The sequence below is a fragment of the Lepisma saccharinum genome, chromosome 4, assembly GCF_977018435.1.
Source record: "Lepisma saccharinum chromosome 4, izLepSacc3.1, whole genome shotgun sequence".
Lineage (NCBI taxonomy): Eukaryota > Metazoa > Arthropoda > Insecta > Zygentoma > Lepismatidae > Lepisma > Lepisma saccharinum.
The window spans coordinates 38,134,916-38,162,027 of record NC_139232.1 but is presented as its reverse complement, the minus strand read 5'-3'; the positions used below and the strand labels follow the sequence as shown (position 1 = coordinate 38,162,027).

Sequence of the window (27,112 nt, the reverse complement as noted above, 5' to 3'; positions counted from 1 at the left end):
TTGTACATGTCAACTGGTACGGCAGTTTTTACTAGTTATTATAAAGTTTATTCTGGATATTCTCAAGGCATTAGCGCTTTAAAGAAAATGATGAAAATTATCCTGTATGCTATCCATGAAAGTAGTTGAGTATCTCCAAGGAATCTCGATGACTGTGTGGGAATATGGAAATGAACTGAGCAGCATAACAACACGCGGATGGATTTTACCCGTCACGATTCTCTCCTAAGTATTTCCTGCTTATTAACCATGGAATGTTCGAAAATTATTTAAAAACGCATCGTAAAATATTGCCCAAATATTTGTGTTGCTATTTCGGCAACAATATATCAGTTTATTTAAACTAAATAATATTCGCAAGGAGCTTTATGAAATGTCAATGAAGCTATAAATATAAAACAAATATGATAGTCTGTATATATTTGGTACATTTGAGTAGTGTATATTGGGCGTTTCAACGCAGTACTTAGTAGGTATCCTCTTTTTTTACCAATTGAATATCACTTTTTGACATATTTTGACAATTTTTTGTCGATGTTTTAGCGTTTAGCAATGTTTTTAGTACAATTTTCACTATACTCATTTTTCCCCCACTCGTACTTGGTAGGTATATTATGATCTTACGTGATACAACTTAAACTATCCTTTTTTTACGATTATTTAATTTTTTTACGATCCTAAGTGATATAACTTAACCTATTATTTTTTTTATTTATGCACTGTTTGAACGTCATCATTTGAGGATCATATTTTGTAGGTATTTTTTTTTATCAATCGAATATAAGTTTTTGACATATTTTGACAATTTTTTGTCGATGTTATAGCGTTTAGCGATGTTTTAGTACAAATTTTTACTGCACTTATTTTTTCCATTTATACTTGGTAGGTATATCACGATCTTACGTGATACAACTTAACCTATCTTTTTTTTTACGATTTTTTAATTTTTTTACGATCCTAAGTGATATAACTTAACCTATCATTTTTTTATTTACGCACCGAACTAACCTACAAGGGACTCTGTTTGTTTTAATATTTCAGTATTATAAGGTTTTCACAAATTTGATATAACCTAAAATGTGTTGGATGTTGATTTTTAGTATGTGGCAATTTTTTATGAATTTTAAAACTGCTCCGTGACCCTTTCGTTCTTCACGTCGTAGGCGAAGGACTTCTCTGCAATCAGGATGACACTGCATAGGGTATCCTCGGGCAAGGCATCGTGGAACTCGCAGACGACCTTGATGTTGGTTCGATCGTTGACCACAACCTTCTTCCTCTTAGATGTGTTGATGACGGTCATGGGTCTCCGGGCTTTGAATTCGCTGGGCGTGTAGTACATGTCCACGCTTCCCTCGGTCACGCGTTTGTAAGCCGAAAACGCTTCGTAAAGTTTGAGGTAATCGTCTTTGGTCACGTCGAGGTTGTAATTCTCGCGCGGGAACACTTCGTTACGTCCATTCTTCAGATAAACGTTCTTGATTTTGCAGTCGTCGAACTTGCTGGAATCTTTCTCCTGATTGTTATCGCGCCCGGTCTGAAAAAGCACTACGACGAAATCTGGCATGTCGAACTGTATGTTGTTGAACTGCGTCGTCACGTCGAATTCCATGTGACTTCCCAACGCCATCTTCTGCACGCACTGGTAACCGTGAAAGTGAATCAACACCTGCGGACTTTTCAAGATCTCCGCTTTGTACTTGAGGGCGTAGTTCGTTTCGTATTCCACCACCGGCATTCTCAATTCCATGCTCCGGATGACGCATTTCGCCGCTTCGGGTAAAGTGTTGGCTATCGGCGTGGTGCCGTCCGGACCCAAAGTAGCGTATCGCATCAGTGCGTCGTTGTCGTTGGCCGCTCTTCGAAACGTGACCCTTAGTCCACCCTTCCACATGATCTCCTTGTAGTCCGAGAAGAAACCAGGCAGCAGACGCATGGGAAAGAGCACCGTGTGACTTTTCGTCGATATTTTGGTCCCGGCTTCGAATCCCCCGGCCTGGTAGTACGCTGCGTCCGTTTTGGATAATTTCAACGTTCCCACTGCCGTCGACGTGATGCCTGGATAATCTATTCTGTCGATGACGGTGTTGTGTTTCCTCACCTCCACCTGCGAGAACAGGTGAGGCACGAAGTTGTCCACGAGTATCAAGTTTGCTGCTGCGGGAAACGCGTCTCCGCTTTCCTTCTTCACCACGTCGAATTGAAGGTAGAGGTCCGCTCTGTGAGGATGAACGAACCCATCGCCTACGTCCACGTCGTATTCGATCTCCCTGTTCGCCTCGTTCAGATTGGCGAACGTACGACGGTTGGGAGGGAAAGATTGCAATTCGTAACTTTCGATTTGCTCCATTTTACATGTATGGTTATTTATTATACGTTGATCTCCACGATGGCAGTAGTTGTTGCACCTGCGAAATCCACCACGTCTCCTTTCTCGTTCGTCACCACCAACTCTATGTCGTCTATGCGGTTGCGACATACTGGAAAATAGATCGGCGAAGAGGGCGTGTAGATGATCGGTTCCATGAACTCGGAACTTGGTTTGAAAGTGGCTATGATTCCCGTCTGCTTGTGACTTCCTAACAATCCGTCCGAGGATTTTGTGATCATACCTTCCGCCACGTTGCAGTGTACGTTCAGAGTCTCTATGGCCAAAAAATTAGGAATGTTGGTTGCTACGTGCTTGATGCCAGCTTCGAGTTTTGTGTTGTTCTCGAAACCTAAAAGTTCTCCCATGGTGCCCAGGTCCACGGTCTCCGTCGCGGATAGGATTTCCACTCTGTGCGTGACCGAATTTTGAGAAAGATATGTGCCTTTGGGTAATTGAGCTTGCAAAGTGGAAAGATTGTATTGGCCTGGCGTGACGACGATGTGTTCGCTTCCGACGCTAATTTTGTTGTTGTGCTGGGTGACGTTAGGTATGAGGTACATGCTGTAGAATGCACGCAGAGCCATGGATTTAGGATAGACGATGTCGTCGTGCAGCGTGAGTTTCAAGATTGAAGATTCGCTCGTGAGATGGAACACGCCCATCCTAGTGATGCTGTTTGAGGTTCCACAATGCTTTCTGGAAATCCTCGATCGTAGGGTTATTTATTTTAGAGAGAAACGCGAGCATGGAGAGGCAGAGATGACCGCAGTTCACGTCTCCGAAATCTTGAATGCGTTCGTCGTTGTAGTATATGGAGGTTTTGTTCGTTTTCAGATAATGAACTAAATTTGTAGGTGGAACACCTCCGAAAGAATCGAAAACGAATGCTTTATCATTATTTTTGTGGTAACATATCCAATGCGTGCCTGGATTTTCTTGATCGTCCAAGTTGACTACTCCGCATTCTCTTCTTTTGACGGTTGAAGGTAACGAGTCGGACATGAAAACTCCTCTAAAGTGTTTGATTTGTAACGGTTCGATCAGAGATTCAATGTCTCGGTTGGTGAGCGCTTCTGTTTCTTTTTTTTAAACTTTCTCATCACGCCCTTCCCCTTTTTCTTCTCCATGGCCAGGTTGTGACGTTTCTGTTCTTCCAATTCCGCCTTGTTCTTCTTCGAGTCGATGATGGTTTTTGCGATGGCGGCACTTCCGCCGGCCAAACTTCCAACGGCCCCCAATGCTGCCAGGATGGCCGGGATGCTGAATATGAAACCTCCGATTTTTTGCTGTTTCCGCGAACGCTGCAATCTTTTCAATTGAGGTGTGCTGAGCAGCAATTTCATTCCATGTCCTTTCGACAAGCAAGAACGTTTCTTCTCGCGTTGTTTCTTGGTGAGTAACCCATCGAGGGCACCTAGATTTTTAAGATTGGAGTATGGTATCTGGTACACGACACCCTTGGGCTTCATGTTGATGCTCTATGTGTTATTTTCACGGTATGTTATTTATATATATATTCTGAGATTTTTTTTGTGTAGTTTTTTTACGGTATGTTATTTATATATTTTCAAGGCCTCGCAGTCGTTACACAAATTCTATTACGTGCTTCGTTTTCTTGCCAAGAAGTTCCTTTGTCCCCTTGTACACGATTCGAGTTTTGTTCTCGATTAAAATAGATAGCTTCTCGTCGGATAACATGTTAGCGTATCGATCTGGTAAAAATAGACTGTATTGTGCGTTGAGCAACAGACGTACCTTGGGACCATACTGGGTAGAAACGATTGAACCGGAAGTTATCGTGTAAGGTTTGTCGACTTCCAATTCCTGAATTTTTACATACTCGACTGACAAATTTAGCATTTGTTTTAATGCTTGGAGATCGCTCATTTTTTCAGTTGTCAGAGTGTTAGAGAGAAATTTAATTGCTTTTTTTCACGATGTGTGTTATTTATATATACCGAAGATTATTTTTTTACGATGTGTGTTATTTATATATCAAGTTTTTTTTTACGGTATGTTATTTATATACCCCACCCCAATTTTTGTTTCGTGTTCATGGCGATGGTGGTACCCAGTGCGGCGACCCGTTCACCCAGCGATGCGTCTCTGCTCACGAACCTTTCGAAAGCTGCGTGCTCTAATTTTCTGTCTGCTTCGTGACGTGCATCCAGATCCGTCTGCGTAGTGTTGTAAGCGATGTCGTGATCTTTGCATGCGGCGTCCAACGGATTCACACCCTTGTCTCCTCTCTCCAATCTTTTCTCGAGTTTGGTACCCGGCCCGCAGTACTGGTAGCCAGGTAGATGCATCTCGAAAGGTAACTTGTTTATGATGTCGTTCACGAGTCCCTTTCCTTCGGCCACGTTCCAAAATTTCGGAGGCAGCGTGTTGATGATTTTGATCAGGTAACCTATGCCCTTGTCGTCGTTCACGATGAAGTTGGAAAGTTTCGTGCTGATCATGTCCACGATGCCAACCTTCTCGTTGTAGAAATTACGGTTGCCTGCATTCTCTTCGCCGGCTATCACCAACAATCGGTCCACGAGTTTCCTGACGTCGTCCACCCAAACGAATTCTTTGGGTAACGTGTTGTAGCGTTTGACGCCGCTGCCTGTTTTGACCTGGTTCCAAATCGGTTTGATGAGATTCCTGTACTTCTCGCCGCTGCTCGATTTCACCCTATTCTGCGAGGCGTCGTTGTTCTGGTACAAGGCATCCGTCATGATCAGAATTTCCTTGTAACTTTGGTAATCTTCGTCGGTGTAATCTTTCGGCTGCTTTTTGGCGACGAGTTCCCACAGTCCCACCGTACCCGGATACCTGTTCCAACTATCCTTGTCGCCTAAATTGACTTTAATGTCGTTGCCTTCGAAGGTCACCTTCGATTTCCCAATCTTCCACACCACACCGCCGCCTTCGCTGGTTTCCATGCTGGGATACAATCCGAACACTTCATCCTTGTCGAATTTCCCCGTGCTCAGGTAGTCTCGTGCCAAAGGTCCCAACTCGATTTTATCCGAAGACGACGACGTGCTGCCTATGGCTCGACGTCGTGCCGGTGCATCCTTCAGTTCGAACGGCGTCGAAGGAATGCTCGAAATGGGTGTGGGTACGGCGTAACTTTTAGCTGCGAGCGGTACGAGTTCATTAATCAAATTTTTATTTTGTTCCGTGACACTTTTAATTTCTTTACCTAGACTGCTGATGGCATCGATCACGGGTTGATCCTGACGTTTCTTCTCTTCGTAGAATCCGCGATTCTCGGATTTCCAACCTTTGAAGCGTTTCGCGAGGTAATCGCGAAGCTTGAGATTTTCGTCTTCGATTTTTCGTTTCGTCATGACGTTATTTATATACGTCGTTTCTCACAACGTTGCAACGTTTAGAAAATCGTTGATTTTGTTTCTGTATTTTCCGTCGTTGGGTTTTCTCGTCATGTCGATCGTCGCGAATCCGAAATCGTCACCGTTCCAGCAAGTAGAGCAGCCTTCCGAAAATTGATTGTAGTTCATGTCTCCGCCTACGTAGTCATCGTACGCGTGCTTGAGGTTGGTGTGATCTTGACGAAACAAACATATGAAATTGGCGTTGTCGCGCACTAACTGTTTTGGAATTTTGGAAAACGTTTGAGCCAGGTAAAAACAATCCATTCCTTTGTGACGACCTTGCGTGAAAAAGTTGCGAATTTCATTTTGATTTTCCAGGATGGCGTCGTCGAACACAACGACTGAATTTTCACGACAATCGTCGAGTGGTTTTATTTCCGAGGCGAACGTTGCAATGTCCAGACCATCGTACAGTTTCATCAGTTGCTGGTATTTGGATTGCTCCAAACTTTTCGAGAACACGTACAGGTGCCTGTTCTTCCAATTTAACCAATTCGGTGCGAGGAGAAAATTGTCCACGAGCAGTGTCGTTTTCCCACACCCCGAAGGACCTACGATCAGACAGCGGATGCTGTCGGGAAGCAACTCGCCGTTCTTTTTCTTCGTTTGACTTTCCGGATCCGGTAGACGCTTCACCACGTTCCACGTACTCACAAGATCACTTCGTCTGCGTCGATCCAACTCTTTTCCGGAAGTCCCAGCCATTTGACAAACAGTTTGTCACCTTTCCTACGCAATACTTTCTCGATGAGGTACGTGTCGGGGTGTTTCGTTTTAGAGAGTTCCTCTTCGTAAAATCTTCCTTTCAAAATCTTGCCGCTACTATCTTTTATTATATACGTGTGTCGGTTTCCAGGTAAAACTCGAACCACCGTAAAAAGTTCCGTGCTCCAATTTTTTGTGAACCCCTTCTTGAAGGTGCGTTTGAATTTGCTGATCCTCACCTGGTCTCTAATTTTGTATTTAGCTTTTTTTGTCGTGGGTGTGTACTTTGGACAGTAAACTGTAGAAATTAAACGCTGCTCGTCGGACTTGGTAACGTCGGCTGGCTTCATGCCTATCGTTCTGTGTACAGTATCATTATAGGTGTCGACGAGTTCCGGCAGGATGTCGACCCATTTGTAATTTCCCCGAAGCGTGAATCGTTTCCACATGTGTGTTTTCAAGGTTCGATTGAATCTTTCCACGATGCTGGCTTTGATGTGACTGAAGCTCGAATAATGTCGAATCTTGTGTTTTTGAATAAACTTTTGGAATACGGCGTTGTAAAATTCTTTACCGTTGTCCGTTTGCAGAAACCGTGGTTGTCTCCCACCGCTTTCGCGAAAAATTGTCTTGAATGCTTCCGTGACGCATGTTCCCGTTTTCGCCTTCAAAGGTAGAGCCCATGCGAATTTCGAAAACGTGTCTATGACGGTGAGGAGGTACTTGTTGCCCTTGTTCAATTTATGCACGTTTTTCAAATTGCCGCTACTCATCTCCACGAGGTCACTTTGCCAGAGGTCGTCGATGCCCTTGGTTACCACAGCCAAACGTTCGTAGTTACGGCGTGCAGGTTTATGCAATTCTTCGACGATGGCTTGCCTAGACATTTTTTTTAGAGATTACGTTTCAAGAGAAGCACAAGCGTGATGGGATTCAAAGAGGGTGGCACTTCGCTCGTGTTTTGAATGATCAGCTTATCGCCGGCACTCACGTCGAAAACGGTGAGATCTTCGTCTTCGTGTATTTCATATATGTTGCGCGTTTCGTTCCAACGTGCCAGAGGAATGTTTCCTGCTTTCTGGACACCACGATTCGATATCAAAGTCATGGTGGGAACGCTAGCTTTTCTACCGTGAGACCAGTACGAAAATTCGTTTATCTGAATCGTGCCATCGAGGAGAAACTTGTAGTACGGATGATAAGGATGCAACATGTACAGTTTGTTACCTTCGACGAACGTGGAGATTCTCTGTTGATTGGGTACGCTGTTGATTTCGATGGCTTGCAGAGAATGCAGTTTAGCGAATTTAGTGTCGACGCTAACGAGGTTGCTGTGAAGCTGACCCAGTGTGTTTTGTACGGGCAACAAATGTTCGACTATGGTATCCGTTACGGTAGAAAATGACGGTTTGATTTTCACTTCCACGTTCAACTGCTTGTAGTTTTCGTTGAGTTCTTGCAACTTGGCACCGAAAGAGGCCAGCGTCGATTCCTGCGCGGATTCCAGCACTCCAACTTGATCTCTGATGTTGACGACAATGTTCTGAAGGTTCTCGACTTGATTCAATTTTGAGCTCTTCTCGGTAAGATCGTTCACGATGCTTCGCATCTCTGTAAACTGCGTGTGAAGGTCGGCGACGCTCTGCGAAGTGGGCAGCGTCGACACCAGCGAACTAATTTCGTCTCGAATCTGTTCCACGTTCGCCGTTTCCGTTTCTAGTCGTTTCAGCATTCGAGATATGTTTCTTTTCAAAGCGTGCAATTCTTTGGAGGTGGGGAGATTGGCCACCCTACTCTCGAGATCGCTCAATGAACTTTTGATGTCGCTCGAATCGGATAGTGCCGTCACCGCCGTTTTCAATTTTTCCAAATCTTCGCTCGAAGGCACGCTCGTCCGTAACGATTCCAAGTCACCCTGTATGTTGTCGAGTACGTGATGAAAATGAGCGAGATTCGTTTCGACGTTCAAATTTTCTAAATATTCGATCTTCTGCTGAACCGTGCTCAACGTGTCTTGAATGCTCGTCAACGCTCTCGCTTCAGCGTGAATATTTTTAATTTCTTCGTTGATCAATTCCAAGGACGCCTGAAGCGTAGCGATGGTGGTTTGAATGTGTTCGAAATCTCGATAGGCCTCCAATTGAATTTTTATGTTCGCGACGCTTTTACCGATGACCTGCAGTTCGTCCGACGATGGTAGGTTCGTCATTGTATCTTCCAAAGTCTGCAACTTGGATTTAATTTCTTCCAACGTGCTGGTGAATTCTTCTTGTAATTTGGAAACGACGACATGCAAGCGTTCTACATCAATATCGTTCACGACGGTTTGAAGTTCTGAGAAATTCTTTTCTATTGCGGAAGTTCGTTCTTCGATTTCGAGTTTCAATTTTTCCAAATCTTCATTTTTCGATTGAAATTGCTGTAATTTGGCCAAATCATTTTGAAGCGAATCCACGCTCAACTGTATATTTTGAACGCTGTCGTAAGAAGGTACGTCGACATAATTTTTTATCAGCGTTTTCAGTTCGGAATCGATTTTCAGAATGGGGTCGAGACATTGCGTTTGGAGCGTAGCGATTTCCGACTCTAAACTTTTGTTTAAGGTTTCCTGCAAAGCGATCAAATCGGTCCTCAACTTCTTAACTCGAATGTCCAACATGAGAATCTCTTCTGCGTGGTCTACACGCTTGGTGTTGCCGAAAATGTCGTTAGGCATTTTTGGTTAACGGTTATTTATAATAGGATAGACGATTCGTAATTCTACAAAAAGAGGAATAAGTTTGTCGTAATCTCCGAGGAGTTCTATGTAAAAATAATCTCCTGCAGACACATCGTACGTAATGTTAGAAAGCATCTTGTCGTGCTTGATTCGAAAAATGTTCTTGCCGGTAGAAATTTTGATTTCGCCTGCGTTTTCCGGATTCACGGTGATTTGAAGTTTCCCGTCGATCGGAATTTCGTAGAAATGTAAATTGTTATTAAAAACATAAAACATCTTGCCCACATCGTCATTCAGTTTCGTCCAAATGCTGTTGAGGTGAATGATCAACAGACCGTTGAGTTTAGGTAACACGGAAGGTAAGACTTCATGATCTGGTATGGTTTCCATAATGATCTGTTTTTTGAAACCGAACAAATTCATAGGCATGCTGGTTATTTATTCTCACAACGTTGCAACGTTTAGAAAGTCGTTGATTTTGTTTCTGTATTTTCCGTCGTTGGGTTTTCTCGTCACGGCGATCGTCGCGAATCCGAAATCGTCAGCGTTCCGAAAATTGATTGATCAACAGACCGTTGAGTTTAGATAACATGGAAGGTAGAAATTCATGATCTGCCGTGCGGTGTACAGTCTCCATTGTTTGCTTTCGGAAACCAAAGTGATTCATTGTCCTTGCTAGTTATTTATTGTGTATGTGAGATAGTTAATTTTTTTATTTTAGTTATAGTTATTTAAGTTCATTTTTTTTTCATTTGCATTGCCTACAATTTTTACTAATTTCTAAACGATAGTGTCCCCAAGGCAACGTGTGGATTCCACAAGACAAAATACATCTTTTATCGTCATGCGGATCTAATGCTACTTTCCTAACTTTGTTTGTTGTAATCACGTGGTCTACACTTTGGATTCTTTGTTCTATGCTTAGTATCGTCGATTGTGAGTAAAGGCAATCGATGTAATCGTGGAAGGTGAGTTTGTTCTCCACCGTATTTTTGCCCACACCTTTTGCTTTCTTCGTGACGCTACTTTCTGTTCTCATGGCATACATCTTCGAACGCAAACCCGCGAACTCAACAATAATATCACCGTTACATTCATCTTTCAGTTTACCTAGGACTTTTTTGTTGAGGGATGGAATTCCAAATCTGTTGGGTTGAGGGTACGCAGAAGTATCGAAATACTCAACCATGGAAGGATTTTTTATGTCTTCGTATAGGTTAGGTGTTTGTATGCTGTAAATGAAGCTGTCGGTGTCCGTGTACAAAAGTGATATTTTATCATTGTAGAAGGGTTTCATCACGTCATAATGAAATTCGAACATGTAAAGTTTCGACAAGTCGAGAACCGTTGCGCCAACGTAAATTGGTTTTCTGAATTTCATCAATTTTATATGTAGATTGAAAAGTGCTAAATTCTCGTTGTAAATTTTTCTCGACTTGAATCTAGGATCGGCTATCCACTTCCGACATTTATTCTTATCGGAAATTAATTTCACGTCTACGTGCTTTCTAACATTCTCCATGGTCTTTCCGTACACCGCATTGTTCATTAATTTAAAAAAATCCTTGTCTAAATCGGAAGTGGCAGCTGTTCTATGTTGTGTGTTAGTTTCTATGTAAGGTCTTAACCACGTGGAATGTTTAAACTTTAGTATTCTTCTAACATTTACTATCTGAACACCCTTCCCAATCAAAAACCGGAGATTCTTGTAGTGGACGACGTATCTCTGTTTAGGGTCCAATGTTAACAAAAGCTTGTCTTGAACTGAGTCGGGTGGACATTTGATTTCGGGAGTCGGAGGCAAACCCGAAAACGTGTCGTGCAGGTGGTCGGAGAATTGGAGATCTACCTCTGCGAGGAAACCACACTCGCTATCGTCGAAATGAATAATGTCTATCGAAGTGGGATCTAACCATTCGAATCCCCCGTAAGGAAGTTTCTGAACCATTGCATGTCCGTAGAGATTATTAACGTCGGCGTAGAAGATGTAATTCGATGCTCGATTTGAATCGTAATCTTCTTTCATGTGTACGTTATTAGCTTTTGCATGTCTCTGTACGCATTGCACCATTCCACCTCGTATCCCTCTTTCGATGAATAGCAACATGTCAACGTCCGATATCAGTTCCAGCTTGACCTTTGTCTGGAATAACATTGCCGACCACGCTAATCCCGGTAGACTGTAGAAATACGCTGGATCTAATTTGTAAATATTCGTTGCCGTTTTCCTGAACGCTTGAAAAACATCCGCGAGTATCGTCACGTCTAATTTTAAGTATGCGTCGTGGTAGTCTCCGAGTGTCCTACATTCTAATTTCTCCCACATGAGTTGCGCGTGTTGGTATTCTTCGTCCGTGATTCCTTTCTCTCTGAGTCTGCTGTAAAATTCTCTTGGAAGTGGAAGAGCGTCGTCGTTAAATTTAGAACCATCACTGACATATTCGTAAGGATAAATCCCTTTACGTCTAACGAGTTTTACGTCTACGTTGGGAAAACTAGCTCTAGTTATTTTAAATTGATCGTCGGTGAGTTTGTTCGCTAAAGCATCCAGACTTGCAGAGAGAAATCTATACGAATCCAGGAAGCGCATCTCGATTGTATTTTTCGTTCCCGGAATCGAGACTTGCTTGCTGAGACTAATGTAGCGTTCTTCATTCTCGGCCAAGACACCTATACGTTTCGGATCGTAGCCAAGATGTCTCACCAGGTGGTGAAAATCATATCCGCTTCCGTTGTGAAAGAATATGGGGATGAATTTAGGTTTCTGGATTTTAAGATTGCACGTGTTGCAAATTCCACCTATGTAGTTTCCGCTGAAATGATCGTGGTGGAATATTTTTTTGTTCTCATCAGTGAAACTTTGATCACATACCGGACACACCTCAGTGGAATTGTAATTTTGAAGTTCATTTTCAGTTAAAGGTGCGATCGGTTTTGATGTAAGCAGTACGCTACCAATTACCTCAACCTCCTCCACCATTTTTTCCAGGAAGTGTTCGATTACATTTGGCCCGCGGTATATATATGCTTCATTTATTTTATCACGTCGCACAACAACATAGCCGAAACTATTAGGTTGATGAAGCTGGTACGGCGTTGTGGAGGAAAGTTCGGGATCCGGTTCGCAGTAGGAGAGTGGTTTGAGGAACGCCTCGAAATCTGCGACGATGATTGCAGGATGTTCCAACAATGCCTTGTGCATTTTGAATTCTTCGACTTCGTTCGTTTCGGGCATCAACATTCTAGCCGGTCTGTTGTCGCCGCAATAAATTTTATGTTTGGCAAGTTTCTCGATAGCAATTTGACGTCCGGTGTATTTTCGATAATCGAGTTGTTTTCGATCGTCGAACGTGGTTAGGCATCTCGGGCAAACTTCGATGCAATGTTCATGCTTGGTTGTTTGACTTTTGACCAAACGTGATAGAGAACGAATTAGCGTGTAGTGATGAACATCCTCGTTTGAAATGAGAAGGAGATTAATCACACAAGCATCGTCATCGTCGATATCGCTTATCCTGACGGGATGCACGAGATATTTATCTGACGTAAAGGAATATACATTAATAGCGATGCGTTTTCCTGCACGATTTTCGAACTTTGTTATATCCGACAATGTCACCGGGTATTCGATGCCAGACATTACACTTTCAAATTCGGTCTCGTATTGCTTGTAATGATAAATCTGTTCTGGATGATTTGACCAATGAACAGGATGCAGTGCAGCCAACACACACCAGAGAAAACACTTGTTATCGCTGTTCTGTATATTTAACACAGCCCTCTTGTGTTGAATGTTCGGTGGAAGAGGAACGTAGCTGGAAGCGCGAAGAGGCGAGAATCGGTTCACGTAAACAGTTAACGTGTGAGGACTTCCACATAGAGACCATCCCGACCCTTTAGCCTCGAAATCGTCATGTTTCTTAACCAGCTCGTTGGAAACTTTATAATAGAAGTTGTCCAAATTTTCGACGTCCGCCAAATAAAGAGTCTGGTTTTTTGTACGATGATAAAAAATACTCGTCGTGCCATCAACTTTCTCGTATTCGGAAAACAGAACAACGTATACTTTTATAGAGTTGTTTTCAAGTTTATCTTTTAAAATATTTAGTACAGATGTTTTCGTTTCATCCAAGAAAATAAGGATGTCACGACCTGGTTCTGACTTAATTGAAAAATCTTGGAGTTGGTCGTTAAATGCAGATCTAATTAGTTTGCGTTTATTAGATAATTTAATTTGCTTGGAAGTGGAAGCTTCCGTTTCTAAATTATCGATTTTCCTTTTCGATGTTCCTTGATTGGTCGATGGTTTGCAAATTTTGAGATGTTTACTTAAATTTGTAATGCTGAACATCTTTCCGCATCGAGCACAGGGCTTAGAAGGTAACGAACGATTAATTCTCGAACCTGTTTTGTTACATCTTGCCCTGTGTACCGATAAATTGTTCCTTGAGATTGGCGTCCCACAAGTAACACATTCAATTTTATCATTTTTACGATTAAAACTGGTGGTGGATGCCATTGCTTTCTCCAAAATCACAGAAAGCAAAAAGTCTAGTATATAGCGACACAATTTTCAGGTATGTTATTTTATATAGAATTTCTTGGAGTGATTACAAAACTCAAAAATTCAATCTACTGTAAATAGAATTTCAGGTATGTTATTTATATAGAATTTCTTGTGTGCGAATACAAAAACTCAAGAATTCAATCTACTGTAAATACAATTTTCAGGTATGTTATTTTATATAGAATTTCTTGGGGTAATTACAAAACTCAAAAAATGAATCTACTGTGAATATAATTTTCAGGTATGTTATTTTATATAGAATTTTCTCGGGGGGCGAATACAAAGCTCAAAATCCGAGACAGTCCAGTTTAACGTGTTCATATTTGAAAAAAAATTGCAAAATACCCCAACAACGTTTCAGCTACTAGGACCTCATTACCATGAGCCTAATCCTAGTAAGTCACATACACACCTGTTCTTCGTATCGCATATGCTAGTAAGTCAGATGACATATTGGGAGAATCACATTTCCCCCAATGATCCCACCACAACAAACGTCGCACATGCTAGAAGCGTCACATCAAGCTTCAGGTATGCATCGTGGTAATCACCGAAAGTTCGGCAACCCAACTCGACCCACATAGACTGAGCATGCTTGTACTCCTCGTCGGTAATACCTGAACCTCTCAACTGGCTGTAGAACTTATCCTGGGGAGGCAGCAACTCTTCTTCGAACTTGGAAGGGTCTGTGACGTATTCGTAGGGGTAGACCCCTTTACGTCTGATGAGTGCGACATCTAAGTTTGGGAAACTTGATGTAGTAATGGCTAGTTGGTCGTCTCTGAGCTTCCCAGCAAGAGCATCGAGGCTTGCCTGGAGGAAGCTCAGAGAGTCGAGGAACCGAAGCTCGATGCTGTTGCTTGAGTTAGGGATCGGCACCCACTTGCTGATGCTAATATAACGCTCCTCGTTCTGCGCCAGGACATTGATTCTCGCATTGTCGTACCCTAGATGTGTAACCAAGTGACGGAAATCATATCCCGAGCCATTGTGAAAAAAAAACCAGTATTTCATCAGACGGTTTCTTATACTTGCAGCATAGCACGGCATAGAATTTAGTGGAGTATGTAGCCAATGCATCGTTGAGAATGGATATTATCTTAGCTAGCTCGCTCTCCAGAAAACTACGCACATCGCAGAAGCTGTCTGATGTTATGTTAAAGTCTTCTAATAAATGCTCAAACGCAATTCGGTCTGCTTTCTTCGTCAGCTTGACGCATTTGGTAGGTGGCGATGCATCGAGGGAGGTTACTTCTACCTTTCGCTTGGAAGGTTGCGGTAGAGATGTTCCAGTGCTCTTGCAAGTAAGCTGGTGTCGCTTGAAGTAGTCAATAGAAAAATTGTTTCCACACTTAGAGCACAGTTTGGTCGCACATATTCGCTTTCCCGGCACACAAGTACGACAGTGCCTTTTGAAAATGTTTACTTGACACAGTAATTTGGCACGTAGGGCAATTTTTTTCAGAACGCATAATGCAGAGATTTTTTGGGGGTATGTTATTTAATACCAAATGCTGTGCAATGCAAAATATAATTGCTCACTTTTTTTTAACTATTTTCTATGACCTTACTTTGGGTTTTTTTTTCGCCAAATTATATGCTTCTAGTCTCCTATACAATACAATATACGTACAATATATTGTCAACGGTATTATATTTGAGCGGGCCGCTTGTCGCCTAAACACTACAGCTCACAGGTCGGGAAAATCTGACATGAAAGCAGATAATACGCTTATGCCTTATTTATATATAATTTTCACGGGGCGTACAATATTGTCAACGGTATTATATTTGAGCGGGCCGCTTGTCGCCTAAACACTACAGCTCGCAGGTCGGGAAAATCTGACATGAAAGCAGATAATACGCTTATGCCTTATTTATATATAATTTTCACGGGGCGTACAATATTGTCAACGGTATTATATTTGAGCGCGTCGCTTGTCACCTAAACACTACAGCTCACAGGTCGGGAAAATCTGACATGAAAGCAGATAATACGCTTATGCCTTATTTATATATAATTTTCACGGGGCGTGCAATATTGTCAACGGTATTATATTTGAGCAAGCCGCTTGTCGCCTAAACACTACAGCTCACAGGTCGGGAAAATCTGACATGAAAGCAGATAATACGCTTATGCCTTATTTATATATAATTTTCACGGGGCGTACAATATTGTCAACGGTATTATATTTGAGCGTGTCGTTTGTCGCCTAAACACTACAGCTCACAGGTCGAGAAAATCTGACATGAAAGCAGATAATACGCTTATGCCTTATTTATATATAATTTTCACGGGGCGTACAATATTGTCAACGGTATTATATTTGAGCGTGTCGTTTGTCATCTAAACACTACAGTTTATAGGTCGGGAAAATCTGACATGAAAGCAGATAATACGCTTATGCCTTATTTATATATAATTTTCACGGGGTGTACAATATTGTCAACGGTATTATATTTGAGCGCGTCGCTTGTCGCCTAAACACTACAGCTCACAGGTCGGGAAAATCTGACATGAAAACAGATAATACGCTTATGCCTTATTTATATATAATTTTCACGGGGCGTACAATATTGTCAACGGTATTATATTTGAGCAGGTCGTTTGTCACCTAAACACTACAGCTCACAGGTTGGGAAAATCTGACATGAAAGCAGATAATACGCTTATGCCTTATTTATATATAATTTTCACGGGGCGTACAATATTGTTAAGAGCATTAGTTTTTGTAGAGCTCTCTTTTTCCATCTTTCCTCTAAACAGTGAAGCTGTAGAAGACACAATTAGCTAACCTAGCATACGACATACCTTCCTAATTAATATGGATATTGTCACACATTCCTCTTATTTTATACTGTTGTAAATAGAAAAAATTATGTACGGTAAATGTTTTGTATATTATAGGAAAAAACTGCAAAATGTCCCCCAATTTTAATTCGAATTTTATCGAATTTTTACATATTTCCACGCCACCACATATTGTCCTATTTGCTTCTTTTACTTGCCTTGCTTAATTAACTCTCGCTAATTAGCATTTTTTTGGAAGAAGTCAACTAGAACAACATATGGCGGTATGAGAAATATGCAAATCAAAGAACATTTTAGCAATATAGGGGCCCTAGCAATTAGCTTCGTCGACTAAGAGTACTCCTTCAAACATCTTCAGCTAATCGTATTACTACGCGAGGACGTTTAAAATTTTTGGGTGTTGAAAAAGTTTGACCCTACTTTTTATTTCTATTGTTTGCTAATAGATGGCGCTAATAGTATCCCCTCCCCTCCCCTCTCCCCTCTTCTCCTCTGCTGTATGACAAATAGCACAAACATAAAAATCAAGATTTTGGAGAGCAAAACATAAAATTTGCATGCATCTGATGTCGAACCGGGAACTTTTATCTTTCGGGGAGTCAACATTATTTTTTTACTCAGTCGTCATATAACATAAACACACGGAAACATTCACATGTGCTTTTATTATTTTGTGTTCGGTAAGTACAAGTATATTCTTACATAAATTATTGTTTAATTTAATAAATTATAAACTCGAAGCCTGCTAAACTAACACTCCTTCTGTCTATTGAAAGCGAATGTTGCGTGCATGCGGAAATAACGCAGAAAAAAAAAGCGGATGGAAGCAATTTAAAATCAGTGGGGCAAGGTCAGTATTACGAGAGCGTAAAAACATGTGCTTCCATTCAAATTGTTGTACAATTATTTTCCCCAGTTGCCCAGTTGGAGTTGGGGGGGGGGCATAACACTGGTATTATTTGTAATCACAGTGCTTACTCATGTATTTTGTTTAATATTTTATTTCAAATTCACTGTCAGAAACTAGTGTTGTTAGTTTCTGCATGTAGGTTTATTTACTCTGTTGGTTGTCACTGTCAAGTTTTTAGTATTCGTACAGCATAAAAAGCTATAACCCCCCTCTCAAAATATATACATTGTATACGCCAAGATGCCCAATAGCCTGGCAACACATCATGAAAAAACATGCCAAGAAGACCCAGTGGGTTTATAAGTCAGTGCTGGCAATTCCTATTTGTAGGTTAGCTTAGCCAGTGAAAGATCATATAGTAGAATTTTTGTAGAGTGGGTGTTTGCGAGTTCCACGATGCCTTGCCCGAGGATACCCTATGCAGTGTCATCCTGATTGCAGAGAAGTCCTTCGCCTACGACGTGAAGAACGAAAGGGTCACGGAGCAGTTTTAAAATTCATAAAAAATTGCCACATACTAAAAATCAACATCCAACACATTTTAGGTTATATCAAATTTGTGAAAACCTTATAATACTGAAATATTAAAACAAACAGAGTCCCTTGTAGGTTAGTTCGGTGCGTAAATAAAAAAATGATAGGTTAAGTTATATCACTTAGGATCGTAAAAAAATTAAAAAATCGTAAAAAAAAAGATAGGTTAAGTTGTATCACGTAAGATCGTGATATACCTACCAAGTATAAATGGAAAAAATAAGTGCAGTAAAAATTTGTACTAAAACATCGCTAAACGCTATAACATCGACAAAAAATTGTCAAAATATGTCAAAAACTTATATTCGATTGATAAAAAAAAATACCTACAAAATATGATCCTCAAATGATGACGTTCAAACAGTGCATAAATAAAAAAAATAATAGGTTAAGTTATATCACTTAGGATCGTAAAAAAATTAAATAATCGTAAAAAAAGGATAGTTTAAGTTGTATCACGTAAGATCATAATATACCTACCAAGTACGAGTGGGGGAAAAATGAGTATAGTGAAAATTGTACTAAAAACATTGCTAAACGCTAAAACATCGACAAAAAATTGTCAAAATATGTCAAAAAGTGATATTCAATTGGTAAAAAAAGAGGATACCTACTAAGTACTGCGTTGAAACGCCCAATATACACTACTCATTTGATATTTACTCTTTGTATTTTTGTACGTATTCACATCTGAAGCGAGACAATGTGTTATTATGCAATTACGGCCGTACCAAGGCTCTTCGGATATTATCAGCAGCCTAATAAATATATGAATGAATAATCAGTATATGTGTGTGCTTCCACATGTTACAGACACACATTGTTACAGATCTCTCACGTAAACACATATGCATACTTGAAAGGCGACGGAACTGCATTACCATGCCAAGTAATCTAAATCTCATAACACAAGAATAGGTTATGGGTTGCGATAGTGCAGCACATATTTTACACGTCAATTTATTACCCTGTTACATCCGCAAACTCCAATGAATGGAGGGTGGGAATGCCTAGATGACAGGATGAGTAATTTGTTGCACAACATTCTTCTTTTCATTAACTAATTGCACTTTCCTGACAAACAGGAAACTTTTATCCTGGTCTCGGAACTCGATTTTAATCATTTCATTGATCTAACGCCCACGTTATATTCGGATGTCAGGTTGGTGTTTCGTTCCATCTATCACGACGTATCATCGACACAAAACAAGACTGACACGACATCTGCCATCCGTATTTCAAGATAGCTTCACTGTGACTTCATTCAGTAGGTAATGATACGAACAAGATATAACGTACTACATCAGCATATATTTACAACGCATGCACGTTGTTATATACACATCAAGCAAGTCAACCAAACGGCCGCCTTGTTAGCGCCTTTCACAGATAAGATAATGTGCGTGCTAGACGCACGCTACACAGAAAAATAAATGTAATATTCATAAACTTTTATTTCCGCTTACATTTATGTCAGATACATATATAAGATCCTTATTCACCTAGAATCACGAACTTGAATTATTGGATACGAACGCAATATTGGTGGAGGAATACAAGAGTAACATGCCCACTACCAGCATTAATTTATTTCTAGAATTTTCGAAAAACTAAACAGCTAAACTAAACTCTATATCTTTCTCCCTCTCTATACTCTCTTTAATTTGTTATTTATTTAATCGTATATATATTTCGTCTTAAATTCAATGGCATGCAGCTTTTTTCTCCTAATTCGTATAGTTCACAGAGAACTTGAAACTTTGAAATTGAATGGTTCGGGTCGATGATAATATCGTTTTCATTTAGTTAATAACGTTAGAAAATTGAATGTTTCCGGTAATACGGAATATATGGGAAATCAAAAACATTATATTTAAAACTACCTGAACGTAACATGGCGATTGAAGGTACTTGTGTTCGTGGTATGGATAAGATGGTGGAACTATTTGAAGTGGCCACATAAGAGTTATATTTCTCTAATCACGATTCTTTCACGATCAGAGAAAATAATGCTCGTCAAATTCTATCCCCTCCCCCTTCCATATCTTGCAAGCCACTCCAATGTCCATAAAAATCCAACCTTCGCCGCACCCCACATGCCTCGTCCACGGAAAGGCTTTTATTCGGATCTTGGCTCGTGATAGCCTTGCATGATGTGTGCTACTAAATCTTGCAACAGGCGAGTGTTATCAGGGAGTATGCATATGCATTCGCAGCACGAAAACCTCGCCTATTCATTTTAAACACTACCGCAAACTATCAAAAATGATGAGGCTTGACCGTTCCCCGCCGACACGCCATACGCAAGAAGGTAGTTTCGGTCGTCGGATTACAACCGCTGGGAAATTATTTTCATAGCAGAACAACTGCTTTGATTAACAAATCTCACTTAACCTTCGCAACAACTGACACGGTCCGTGGCCACGCAATCATCAATGTTGCAAGTGCAAGACGCTTCTTGACTCTCGCTGTCTGCACACGTTTTTAATAAATCAATGTCGTGAAAATTTACTTTCGCCAACTAGGTTATGAAACCATTAGATACTTAAATATTGGTACGAAGCTAAATATGCTCCAATTCAGCTTATATACTATGTTTAACGTACAGTTAAATGGATCTAAACTTTTAGTGTTACTGGCTGTTTCAGAAACATTTTACATACTAACAACTAAATTATGACGGCGAGTCGACTGAAAAACTGAATTTATTTTGGCTTCTTTTCTTGCAAAATTTTTGGAGAACGGTTTTTCAATTTAGACTATTTGTTTATCTACGAACATTTTCAAGTACTGATCGTCTACCTCAAGAAAAATTATCTTCGTGATGTGCGTACAGTCAGTTATGTGTTTCAGAGAGTCTTTCCAACAACCTTCCTGCCAATTAGCGTCATTATCAAACTTTATCCATTCATAAATCATTCCGGTGTGGTAGGCACGTGTAGGGATATTTTCATTCGCTGAACAATTTCTATAAGATTACAGAAGGAAGGAAACCACCGGACTACTCCGGTGAGAGGTAGTGAAGCCTTGGCAAAACTGTTTTCTTTCTAAGCTCATCTGGTTATTGACTGTGTTCTGTAACAGCTAATAATACATTTCATAAATCTGAGCGGTATGCAGTCTGCCATATGATTTATACCGGACTTTTAAAAAGTTTTCATGAGACTCACCCTGGTATATTACTTGTTTATTATCTCGCGTATTCATCCTATCGTTTCATCCGATGTTTTCTTCGTAAAAATGTAAAATACATATTTTATATCTAGGCTATTCGGGGAAAAAACAATAAAGTCAAAAAAATCATTTTTACAGCAGACAGTTATTTATCCTTATTCTCTTAATACTTAATAGTAAATATGTCAGACATTACATACATGTTGGATCATCACTGTTAAGCATATTTACACATACCCAATATAAAATTATACTTATAATATTTTCGAACAAGTGTTCTCGGGTTATCAGGCAGATTAATTCGATGTTAGCGTCCAATGTTTCGAGGGCATTCATCATCATACCCTGAATATGAAAGCAATGCAATGAGCTCGAAACGTTGAACATCGAATTAACTTGGCTGATAACCCTAGAACACTTGATCGAATCACGTCGCCAGGAAAGCTAGTTTTTGTAATATTTTCTTTAAATGAAGCAGTGTGAAAGCCACAGAGGATCACAGTTTGTGACTTATGTGCATTTTTCCGAACACCTTAGATATTGTGCCAGGCAACTAATTTTCCATTCGGCAACAGATTTACAAGAATACGGTCACCCAACATCTCAGGGAAGTTAACGCAGCATTACAATTAACGGTGCAGTAAAATGCATAAATCCATATTATAGAAGGCAAGTCTAAGATTGAAGCTAGTTGATTCATAGCTAATCGCTTGTGAATGAACGATAATCAACAGGGAAAGAAAACGGTTTTCTCATTTAGTCACTTTCATAGACCCTCTCTTGGAAAAGAAAAGAAAAAATGCGCCTCGAGCTCTTGACGAATGTTTTGAATGTCATATATTAATCTTTGCACTATTTCTAAAATTTTGGGGTAAAGGAAACAATCTCCACTTACTTCGTTCGTATTCCACCGATGCCTTTGGGTTGGAAAATGATCCGCCTTCGGTAGGCTTTCCAGATTCTCCGGCAACTTAATCGGCTCGCCATCTGAAATGTAAAAATAAATCAATATTTGTTATTGAGCATCAACAATAAAGTTATGGCATATAATATGAAAACATGAACAGTAACCATATAAATTTGCCAATACAAAGCACTTTAAATAATTATGTCAAGAAGAGGAAAAACTTAATGAAACTGAAAAAGAACGGTAATGGATTTCGTAAGGCAGGCAAGAAAAGAAACGCAAAACTTCTTGCAGTATGAAGACTAAATGAATATGTACAATTATTTACTTCCCCATATTTTCCACTTTACCACCTTTATATTTACTTGCAATTAGTCGCAAGTAAGGTACACAAAATAACAAAAAAAACCTGCATTATTAAAAAACATATATACAACTATGCAAAATTCACAAGAACTACCTACGGATGTATGTCACGGAATTTTAAGATTAATCTATTTTGCAGTTTCGTGAATATGCATTTCTTAAAGAAGGTAAAGAATGACATCCGACAATGCATATATATTAAATGCACTTAGTATGCATCGCTTATTTTGAACAACAGAACGACGTTATCTTGCACATCCGCCTTTTATGAGAAATATTCACATACGGTATGCGACATAAAAAATAGTATAATGCATCATCAAGTATAAAAAATATAACAATAGAAAAACTCGAGGAACTTAGTATAACGGCTAGAATCTCAATGGCACTGAAGTTATCTCGCCCCTGTCGTGACATTTAAAATTTAAATTTATTGCTCGGGGTTGTACGGGAAGGATCGATACGTTGTAACTGATGTTCCCAGAAAGATATTACAAAGAAGCAAGCGAAACTTCTGAGAGGGGGAATTTAAGAGTGTAATCAGAGGCAGCGTTCCTTCATGGACTGGGACTAGAACTTTACACTTAAAGAGTCCCGACCACGATAAATCCAGAGATACCCACAATTAGAAACATTGCTTTCTCCTGACTTCAAATATCATTTGCTTGCACGCAAACCCATACCAGGTAGTCTGATTACACTGTCGTGAAAAAGCTCATGCAGGAAATCGAATAATCCAAAAATTGTAAGCATGTACTAATATTAGAATTATGATACTCAATTGATTTTGTTTAAAAATAATATTAAAAGCTGTATTCGTAACAATATTGAATTTACCTCACTTTAGATGCATATTTAAGAATATTCTTTGTAGGACATTATTATGCTTTCAGAATGTACAGTGTGTGTTGTAAAATTGTAAAATCTACGATAATTCTATTTTAAACCATTTTATTTAATGTATATTCATTGGAATGAAATTTGTCATAATAGATAACTGCAGTAATCATTTTTGAAAGGGGGTGACCCATTCTCCTCACAATAAATGTCAACCTCACTTACTTAGTACACTCTGGACTGCATTTTGCAGACTAGCGATGCCCTGACGTCTGGACCCACGGCCAGTAGAATGTTCTATGGGACGTGTGTTGTGTCCTGTCCATATGTGTTTGTTAATGTCTCTTCATCTCTTTCATCTTATCACCATTCATCCTTAGCTTCGCAATTAGCCAAAACTGGCAAAAAACGCGAAGAAAAATAAATCAATCCATTCATTAATTTTTTATAAAAGATCAAGACAGGCTTATCAAATGGACTTTTTACCGAAAAATGCAAGCTCGACCAGAACTCAAAACAGGGTAAAGCATGTAATCTTCGCTAATTATAGAATACTAATCAGCAAAATCTGAGAAAAATTGCCTTATGCGACACGCCAAACTATCAATTCTAGAAACTACAAGTTGTTAAAGAAACAACTCCATCACTTGTTTCGTCTGGATGTGAGAGACAATAACCGATCAAAAGTGAGCTGTCGATTTCTCGAAAATTGGCAAAGGTGTAGATATAAAAGGTTCTACAAATGAAGTCCTAGTAAATACTAGTACGCGACATGGATTTTGATTGACACGTCCGTCCTTCTGTGGGGAATAAGCAATTGAAAGTCAACAATGGACACATTTTTTGTGGTTCAATATCGATTCCAACTCTCAATACGAAATATCGATTGAAATAACTGTGAATTCTCTACATCATGTGATACCCATCTTCTCAATCAGTCTATCCACCAATATATATCTATTTTTCAGAAACAACTAAAGATAGAAACATAAAATCGAGCGATCTATCTGTCTGTCTGTCAATGAGAGTCGAAATTTGACAACAATCGGCATTATTGTTACTTATCCGTAACGGATAAAAGTGAACATGGTGTGGGTAAAAATATGTCCGATACGACCATTATTTTTTTTAAAAAAAAAAAACAGTACTTATATCGATTGAAATATTCAGGAAAATATAAACGCTACAAAGACAGAAATATATAATGAATCCGGGTTCAAATCTTAATTACTCATGATCCAACTTAGCAATTTGTTAGAAACATATAACCAATAAACTGGGGGACGTGCTAATGTACTGATTAGTCCCCATGGAGCATATCGCGGTTACGTAGTAAATGCATGTGCGTGTGTACGAAAACATAATGGACTTTCTGAATGCATAAAGCGTGCAATGTACAGGAATTCAATAGTAATCGTTTTCCTTTCATTGATAAAGACAAATCCCTTCTTGAGAGTCGTTCCTTTGCCAAGTTACTATTACTATTACATGGTTGTCAACACGTCACATCACAGTCAGGCAATGCCAGTGCGAGAATTCCTCATTTTCAACTGAAGTATTTCTCTAGCTTTGCAAGGCGTGTTCATAAGCTACTTAAGATAATGTTTCAACTCACAGCAGATGGGAAATTACAATTGACTCTGACATCCTTGTATTCTGAAGGTTGTGTTTAAGCCTAGTTTGTTGTTGAGAAATGAAGCAACTGAAGAGTAGGCTAAGTTTCTCTGGCACAAAAAAAAAAAAAAAAAAAAAAAAACGGTGCAGAATCATGCGCCCCAGTGGGCAGTGGGGAAGGAGGTGTTGAGTTTATAAACCCTACCCCTTTTCTTAATGAATCTTTTCTAACAAGAAAGAACATCAGATCTACGAAGGATGCAAGAAAAATACTGCTTGCGTACTTTCTATGTTTTCTTCTATTTCAGTTATTTTACGAGTCTTTTTACCTCTCTGGTTAATCTTGACGGCAAGAATGATTGCTGTACTCATTACATGAACCCATGCTTTAACCAGGATTCGAATCTACGACCTCCAGCTTCGTAGAAAGTTATGCTGACCAGTTCTCCACGGAAGCTGCCCTAAGTACACAAAAGAGTTCACAACATGATCCTAGAAGGTAAGCTAGATTCTTTAATGGGATCTTGGGTGAGGTCGCGTCGCGCCCACAAGTTGCCAGCTTGGCCTTCTCCATCTTCAACAGAGAGGGGAGAGTGTTCTATCATGTACTCGGAGGAGTCCATATGCTGGTTAATTAAAAATTAGTTACGAATTTAAATAGAAAGCAATAAAGACTACTAAAAAGGAAGCCGCAGTCGCCTATTATTGGCATATCTCCCTCAAGTAATTCCTGAGCGCTTCATTGCATAAATTAACACGTTCTAGTAATTGGTATGAATCCTAATGTCAAGAACATTGTAGAAACATTTTATAACTAGCATCTACCTCCACTAAAGATAGAAGTGGTTCGTTAATTTAACGTCGCTCATTGGAACCATAAGCACAGGATTGTGAAGCGACGATAGAAAAATTAGATAAGGAAGTAGCGTAAGTTTCCGTCACCTTCGATAAAGGTGTCACCTGCAGTGACTGAGAACAATCACGAAAAAAACAGTAGGTGCAAGGGCCGGCCGAGAGTTTTGGACCAGCAACTTTGAGTCACGAATCCTTCGTCTTAACAACTAAGCCCAAACTCTCCTATATCTGCAGATGTGGATAAGGTGTTTATTTCTACTGCAAACAAGTCACTGACGAATATTTTCTTCACACACAAACACACCGCGTAGTCATGTGGTTATCATTCTCGCATGTAATACGGGCTGTCCCAGGGACGATTCCCGGTGGTAGCTCCAAAATTTCTGTGCTGGCCAGCATCGAGAGAACAATTGGAAGTTACTTGAAGGAAACGGATTCCGGTCTCTAAATCCAAGAAAGAGAGGCGATAGGACTCGATGCTCTGACCACGCATCACTCAACTTAAATCAGGTTGATGGGCCAGGGCTGCTAAGGCCTGCTACGCCAACCCACGGAGTTTCATGAGTCGATCGCACAATACACGGTCACCGACACGGTGACATCTTTAAGGAAGATGAGGAAATACCATCTTAAAATATTTCTCATACATCATACATAAGGTAAAATATTTACTTATATTTAAGGAATGTATTTATTGTTGTATTATCTAAAATAAGATATATATATATATATATATATATATATATATATATATATATATATATATATATATACACATTGTTTGTTCGACTACTAAGAAACTGAAACGGAAAATCAGATGATATATTTGCAGAAGAAAATACAAGATGGTGTGGTGCATATGTGAGCTTAATTTGTATAGTAGAGATGTATGGGTTGTTTTAATATTTATTTAGGCAAAAAGTTTTGCTGTGATGTTCACTACATATAAAAAGAACGACCACCTCGTTACCTTAATACACTTTGATAAAAAGAAACAAAACGTCGCTCTATATTTGCAGACTTATTTTTTCCCTTTGTAGTGTACGGTGCGAGGTTGACTCCTAACATCAGCCACGCAGAATTAATTCTCTATATTTGATGAAAGCTGCAAAACAGAAACCCCCATGCCTTTGATCATATTTCACTGCAAAGACATATTTCTTTTATTTACTTGGATAAGCGCTAAGTCAACACCGAAAATCCTTCTGATCCAAAAATTTTCTATCTAACTTCGAAGTCCAAAAACAAGCAAAATGAAAGAAAAATAAATGAAGCGTGTTTCCTGCACACTTACACGGTATAAACGATTGGACTTCGTATAATTTCTTGCCTTAAACTTTGAAAGATACCCAACG

General features: G+C 39.7%; 1 protein-coding gene across 13 annotated transcripts in view; it reads right to left on the bottom strand.

The window, feature by feature from the left end:
* Positions 1-27,112, bottom strand: part of Camta (Calmodulin-binding transcription activator) — an 816,835-nt gene that overhangs the window by 346,708 nt on the left and 443,015 nt on the right. For all 13 annotated transcript variants that reach the window (XR_014441594.1, XM_083120430.1, XM_083120424.1 and 10 more), the window contains one exon: positions 22,074-22,165. Coding sequence is in view for 12 of the 13 variants with exons in the window: in XM_083120430.1 (XP_082976556.1) it covers positions 22,074-22,165 (92 nt within the window). In the remaining variant the exon portion in view is untranslated. The remainder of the gene's footprint in view (positions 1-22,073; positions 22,166-27,112) is intronic.